This window comes from Limulus polyphemus, unplaced genomic scaffold (genome assembly GCF_000517525.1).
Source record: "Limulus polyphemus unplaced genomic scaffold, Limulus_polyphemus-2.1.2 Scaffold2829, whole genome shotgun sequence".
In the NCBI taxonomy this organism is placed as follows: domain Eukaryota; kingdom Metazoa; phylum Arthropoda; class Merostomata; order Xiphosura; family Limulidae; genus Limulus; species Limulus polyphemus.
Window position 1 is genome coordinate 87,859 of NW_013668439.1, and position 7,772 is coordinate 95,630.

Below are 7,772 nucleotides of genomic sequence, written 5' to 3' on the forward strand. Positions count from 1 at the left end.
GCAAACAGAGATTGTAAAAAAGTAGATATTATTTACTGAAACTAAAAATCCCTATTTTGGCTTCATGCTGTTACCGAGAATTACACTTGGTGGAGCAAAAATAGGGATTTGTAGTTTGAGTAAATAATATCTACATTATCTCCAATCTTGTTTTTTTGCTCTTTTTTGTGATCCCTATTTGCAGGTTTTTAATTCCCAATTTTTTTTATTAATCTTGTTTACTGACTTTTTTTTATGCTCATATTATTATGAACCACGATTGTAGTTCATGATATAAGGGTTGGCTCCCTAAGGACACCGATTGTATAGTGTACAAAGCATTGAGTATGTACATGTTACAGTCATGTAATGTTCTTCTATTTTTGGCTGATAATTCCTGTTTGACCCTGTACTTAAGCTTTTTGATAAAAGAACACCGTAAGGGATAATGGTAACATCATTTACACTAGAATTATGGTGTTTTCTAGCTTATGTAAAATATAGAAGAAACAAACTGACTTTTCAATACCCCTACGACCTTCGCAGTCTTTTACTTAGTATTCTTTAATGTGTTTCGGTGCAATATATCAAGCTGTTTTTGTTGTAAGCTGGCCAAAAGAAAAAAAAATAATAATAATATGAACAATTGAGCAGTTTTTAGATTCATCCTAAGTATCGGATAATTTATTTTTTCTGCATTTTTTTTAAACATGTATAGCTTTCAGTATTGAAAAGGAAAATTTTGAGTGTTATTTTGGGAATGAGTTTGCTTTCTAAGGTGGTTTTTGCCGTGCACTCTATTACTGTTTAGTCAAAACCTGGTCTATCCTTATTATGAACTACTAAATTTGGGCAATGTCTTAAACTTCATTGGAATCACAAAAAAAACAAAAAACATTGAATCCTTTAATAAATTGTTAAAAGTAATCTTATTTAAAGAATGGCTAAATAAAACTCTTGCTAGAAATGTAACTTATCTCCTTACATTTATTTTCTTATCAATCACGTACTCACTCATAAGCTCGAAAAAAACGTCGTAAATTTTGGTTATGTCCTAAAATTAATTGGAATTGAACTAAAAAAGTAATGTGACCTTTAGGGAATAGTAGCAAAAATGTCTTACTGCACAAATGAATATATTAAAGAGACTTGCTTTTGTAAAAGATCATGTATCCTGGTCTTTCTAATTGTAACACAAGATTCTTTGCACAGGTGGGAATAAATTTGAACTACTTGTTTCTAAATGGTATGCTATGGCCAAAAGTTTTTTAACCCCATAATTATCTAACTTTGTTTCATAATGTTGAAAGAAATCTGCTGAGTAATGGTGCCTTTAAAGGTCTGCATGGAGGAATCTAAAAGGTATCTTGACTTTCAGCACTTCATTGAGTCTTTCCGTGAGAGGATTAAAGAAGTCTTGAAAAATCATGGAATGCGCTGTAAATACTAAGTACTACTTATTTGTGTGGTCTTAAGTAGGGCATAGTTCTTGGGAGCTTATCTTTGACCGTAAGCTTACCTTCATTCCACGACTAGCTTGGATGAATCTGTAACAACTTTTGTCACATAGCTAGAAAGCCTTGTTAAGAGTACCTGGAAATATGCCCAGCTTCATTGCACTGACATTTTGGATCGGAGAGTTATTTTTTCATAGCCTTCACTTTCTGGATGAGGACTTTACCTCTGATTGGTATAAGGTGTGGGATTAGAATGATTGCTGTCATAATATCTCAGCTATGCATTCTTTTTTGCTTTTCTGAAGAACATTCAAGACTGATCAAGCAGCTACGTGTCAAGTGTATAAGGGCTCTGAACATCCTCTCTTCCACCTCTTGGGGAGTGGATCGATGTTCTATGCTCAGGATCTATCGTTCCCTGATTCAATTCAAACTGGACTATGGGTCTTTGGTCTATGGTTCTGCCAGGGCCTCGGCTTTGAAGATGCTGGACGCCATTCACCATCTGGAGCTTTGGCTCTGCACCAGGGCTTTTTGCACTTCTCCAGTCCAGAGTTTGTACACTGAGTCCCACGAACCTTCTCTTTATCTTTGTTGTTTGCAACTTTCTCTGCAATATGCTACCAAGCTTCGATCCTTACCACAGCATCCCACCTGGGATTGTGTCTTTCTTCCTCATTGGGCCGTGTTCTTTTAGAACAGATGGTCTGCAATTCCTCCCTTTAGCCTTCGTATCTGGGCACAACTGGCTGAATTGAGATTGGCATTGGATGACATTGCTGTCCCCAATGATCAGCCCATTCCACCATGGCTTATTACCATCCCTGCCTGTGACCTTTCCTTGAGTTATCTGAAGAAAGCAGATACTCCCGAGTGGAAGTACCGTCTTCTTTTTCCTAAACATCTTTCGAGCCATTCTTCTCTTCCTATTTACATAGATGGTTCAAAATCGGGTGACTCTGTAGGCTCTGCCATGGTATGCTGTGGTTCAGTAGTTGCTTGCAGGATCCCCTCTACAGTTTCTGTGTTCACTGCCAAGTAGTATTCTATTTCTCTTGCCTTGGATCATGTAGAAGCTATGCAGTACAGTGATTGTACTATTTACACTGATTCTCTTAGCTCTCTACTGGCCCTGGAATTGTTGATATTTAACAACAACTGGCAAATTTATCTCTATCTTCCATTTCCATCCAGTTTTTCTTGATACCTGGCCACGTCGGTATTCATGGGAACAAGCTTGCTGACACCGCACCTAAGTCCATCTGCTCTGGTGCTGTCACAGCCGCGCCTGTCCCATACATAGACTACCGTCCTGTCTTCAAGGCTCAGCTTCACACCAGTTGGCAGTCGACTTGGGGTTAGCAACGTCATAACAAACTTTTCCAGATCAAACCTTCTGTTTCTCTTTGGCCATCTTGCTTCCATAAGGATCGGAAGGAGGAAGTTGTCCTGGCAAGGCTATGCATTGGTCACAGTTTTTTAACCCATTGTTTTCTTTTATCTGGTATTATTGACCCATCGATGTCTAGCCTTTGTGACATTCAAGTCACAGTAGCCCACATTTTACTGTTGTGCCATCATTACAACCGTGAGTAGCAGCACAATTTTAGACACGTGTTTTCTAAGGCTTTACCCCTGATGTTGGACAGTGTCATTGGCGATGGTGACACTTGATTGTATTTTCAATTTTTTAGGAATAATTGTTTTTTAATTCTTTTATCTGTTATTTGGACATATTTTGGTTTTAACTCACTTTATTTTTGCATTTTACTTCAATTTACTTTTACTGTTTTTACTGGGTGTTTGGGGCAGATAGCCTAGTTGGTTTGTGCTGTAAAACACCAAACAACCAATCTTTTTGATTATTTGATAAAAATGCTAAATCTAGTCCATTTGATTAAAGGAAAACATTTTATTTATACAACTTACATAATTTCACAAACTATAATGATCACTAAACAATACACCTAACTCACAATTAAAACTTAATAGTCACTTGTTAACTTTCTTCTTGTATTTGTGACAACAAACTTAAGCTGGCAAACTAACACTCACTATCTCAATAATGTGGTTAAAGACTTACTAACTAGTTAATCAAGTAACCAACTAGCAAGCTGATTAACTAGCTCACTAGTGTTTTGATATCAATATTTTTCGTCATGAATCTAGAATGTTTGAAAAATCAAGAGTTTATCACATTATCCCAGATGTAGTCACAAGAAGTTTCTAGCTGTCATACATAATCATTTCATCGTGCTAAAAACTCTTTCTATCAAACAGTACAAAATAGTTAATTTGAAATAAGAAAAATGCAGCCTACAATAATACATTTTCTGACTTATTTTTACCAGCAGTAAGTATGGTACATTTGTGCAGAAGTTCACTTTAGGTTCTTTTTATTTCCATGTTATCACATTGACAAACCTTTTGAATTTTGTAGTTTCTATCTACATGTATTTCTTATTCCTAGATATCTACACTTTGTTTTAATTTACTTTCTGTTACATACTTTTACTCTGGTGTGGGTAGGTAGTTTAATTATTGATATAATTTTTCCGTTTTTTGGACTGTTTATTACACTTTCATTAAAATTTCAGCCATGCCTTCTACTGGGCAAACATCATTAGTACAATAGTTCATTATCATAAATTTTGGAACCTGCAATATTTTTTTCTTTTAATGTTTTTGCATTAGAATACTGAAGGCTAAGTTCATAAACTAGCGGTAATTATATTGGGTGAAAAACGTGCTCATGAAACCCCCTTTACTCTCCTGAAGTTATGATTGATTATAACAGTGATAAAGTGTGGAATCTGACATTTACATCCAGTACTTCTAAACGGTGCTGTTTTCCATAGGTCAACTTAATTTTTTATTATCTATAACACATTTTGTTTACTGTAATCTAGTTATTTCTATTAACTTTGAAGTTATTTTTTACATTAAGAAGTGAACACACAAGTTCTTCATTTTCATCAACTAAACCTAATTCAAAAATAGTTTTTAATATTTGGTAAGCCTAAAAATCTTTCCTCCCTTTTATAGCAACAAAAAAAAAACGTGTTAAACCAAATCACTGTTACAACAATTTTTTTTTTAAGCTTGGCAATCATCATTCAATTTCATACATCTTGAATAGTATCATTACTATTCCTCCTATTGGAAAGTCATCATTAGAGTTTATCACGCCATTATTATTATTAAATCAGTTCTTCCTGTTAGAATGTCACATTAACTGTTTATTACAGAGTAATTATTGTCATTAGTACACCCATTCTCCCTGTTGAATTATCACCTTAACTGTTTATTACACTATCATTATTGTTAAACCCATTCTTCCTGTTGGATTGTCACCTTAACTGTTTATTACACTATCATTATTGTTAAACCCATTCTTCCCATTAGATTGTCACCTTAACTGTTTATTACACTATCATTATTGTTAAACCCATTCTTCCCGTTAGATTGTCACCTTAACTGTTTATTACACTATCATTATTGTTAAACCCATTCTTCCCGTTGGATTGTCACCTTAACTGTTTATTACACTATCATTATTGTTCAACCCATTCTTCCCGTTGGATTGTCACCTTAACTGTTTATTACACTATCATCATTGTTAAACCCATTCTTCCCATTGGATTGTCACCTTAACTGTTTATTACACTATCATCATTGTTAAACCCATTCTTCCCATTGGATTGTCACCTTAACTGTTTATTACACTATCATTATTGTTAAACCCATTCTTTCTGTTGGATTGTCACCTTAACTGTTTATTACACTATCATTATTGTTAAACCCATTCTTCCTGTTGGATTGTCACCTTAACTGTTTATTACACTATCATTATTGTTAAACCCATTCTTCCCATTGGATTGTCACCTTAACTGTTTATTACACTATCATTATTGTTAAACCCATTCTTCCTGTTAGATTGTCACCTTAACTGTTTATTACACTGTCATTATTGTTAAATCCATTCTTCCTGTTAGATTGTCACCTAAACTGTTTATTACACTATCATTATTGTTAAACCCATTCTTCCCATTAGATTGTCACCTTAACTGTTTATTACACTATCATTATTGTTAAACCCATTCTTCCCGTTAGATTGTCACCTTAACTGTTTATTACACTATCATTATTGTTAAACCCATTCTTCCCATTGGATGGTCATCTTGACAATTTATTTATAGTACTGTTATTAAACCTAATCTTTCTGTTGGATAGTTATCTTAAAAGTTTATTACAGTATCTTTATTACAACCGTTCCTTCTGTTGGAAATGATAAAGTTTCAATAAGTTTATACAAGTAGCGTGGGTTTTGAATCTCATTAGTGTAAATCTGACAACACTTCATATCAAGTCAGTCAATGTCTTCACAGAAACTTAAGTACAGATGTAGCAACATAGAATCTATGATCAAATCAATATTGTTGTTGTTTATCAGTGAATATTTCTACTTGATTGTGGATTATAACATACCTTAGTTTATGTTTTAATTGATAGAACAAGAAGGTTACTAACAACAAGCATCGTACGTGCACACACAAAAAAAGAGAATATGTACGTTTATAGTGAAGTTTCATAGAGATTTTTAGGATCTGAATATACTTTTCTAATTAACAATTGTTAATTTAACTTTGCTGTTTTCTAAAGAACTAAAACATATTCTGTTCTGTTGGGTATTTGTACTTTTCCCAAGATACAGATCTAACCACAGTGTTAAATGTGATTTTTTTTAGAAGCCAGAGTACCATGTTGAAGCAATGGATGTAGACAAGGAAGGTTTTAAAGTTCCTCCTCCACCCTCATCTAAGAATCAAAAAACTCAACCATTCATTAGTGCACCCCCACCAGGCTTTAAAAAAAATCAATTGAACCTCCAGCAAAGAAACTGAAAGGTATGACATTTAAATACTGAACATTAACTATTGTAGATTTTACTTAAATCAAGTATATATAATCATTAAAGTTTCATTATCATTTTTACAACAATATTCTGTTTCTTGGTCATTTTAAGGTTAACATTACTTATTGTAGGAAAACATATATAATAGTTAGAAATGTAATGTCTCTTCCATATGGCATGATGGTGTTACAACAGTTGAAACTAAATGTAACAGCTTTTTTAGATTCTATAGAGTCCCTAACATGGAGCATGTAAATTTGATAAATGTATAAGAAAGGCCATCGTTCAAGAGCTAATGCAGTATGTCTCTTCCCCCGTTCTCTTTACTTCACAAGATCTTCAAAAGACAGTAAATTTCAAGTGAGAGAATGGTATTCAAAGCAAAGGGGGAAAACTTGTGGCACAATATCTACACTTCAGAGAGACAGACACTTAACAATAGTATGAGTTTGAGACTTTTTTCTGAGAAATATTTATTGGAGCATACTAAACCAAGAACTTATAATATGTAAGATGGACAGTTTCTGCAAAATAAATGACAATAACTTTACTGGGGATTTTTGGGTAAATGAGACCATTGACCCATGTATGTAATTTTATGTTTAGAGTGAATCATAACAATGTTATTAATAACCCCTTGTAACATTTACATGTGTGGATAGTGTCTTTAGGGTCAGGGCTCCATGTTAGGTCTATTGCATTTTTTTTTCAAAAGAATAGCCCAAATTTTAAATATGTCTGCTTTAGTTTGTGGGATTGTCGTAGGATATATTTGTGCAAAATTTCATACACTTTAGTTAAAATATAGAAGAATGGCTGGCCAAAATCTTACTTTAGTTAAAATATAGAGGAATGGCTGGCCAAAATCTCACTTTAGTTAAAATATAGAGGAATGGCTGGCCAAAATCTAATATTTTAACTAAAGAAAAAGAATGGCTGGCCATAATCTTACTATAGTTAAAATATAGAGGAATGGCTGGCCAAAACCTTACTTTAGTTAAAATATAGAAGAATGGCTGGCCAAAATCTCACTTTAGTTAAAATATAGAGGAATGGCTGGCCAAAATCTCACTTTAGTTAAAATATAGAAGAATGGCTGGCCAAAATCTTACTTTAGTTAAAATATAGAAGAATGGCTGGACCAAAATCTCTACTTTAAGTTAAAATATAAAAGAATGGCTGGCCAAAATCTTACTTTAGTTAAAATATAGAATAATGGCTGGCCAAAATCTTACTTTAGTTAAAATATAGAAGATTGGCTGACCAAAATCTCACTTTAGTTAAAATATAGAGGAATGGCTAGCTAAAACCTCACTTTAGTTAAAATATAGAAGAATGGCTGGCCAAAATCTCACTTTAGTTAAAATATAGAAGAATGGCTGGCCAAAATCTCACTTTAGTTAAAATATAGAAGAATGGCT

General features: G+C 33.6%; 1 protein-coding gene across 1 annotated transcript in view; it reads left to right on the top strand.

Moving 5' to 3' along the window:
* LOC106468007 (squamous cell carcinoma antigen recognized by T-cells 3-like) overlaps positions 1 to 7,772 on the top strand; it is a 103,854-nt gene that overhangs the window by 59,862 nt on the left and 36,220 nt on the right. The window contains exon 14 of the mRNA XM_013928402.1: positions 6,185 to 6,338. Coding sequence (XP_013783856.1) covers positions 6,185 to 6,338 — 154 coding nt within the window. The remainder of the gene's footprint in view (positions 1 to 6,184; positions 6,339 to 7,772) is intronic.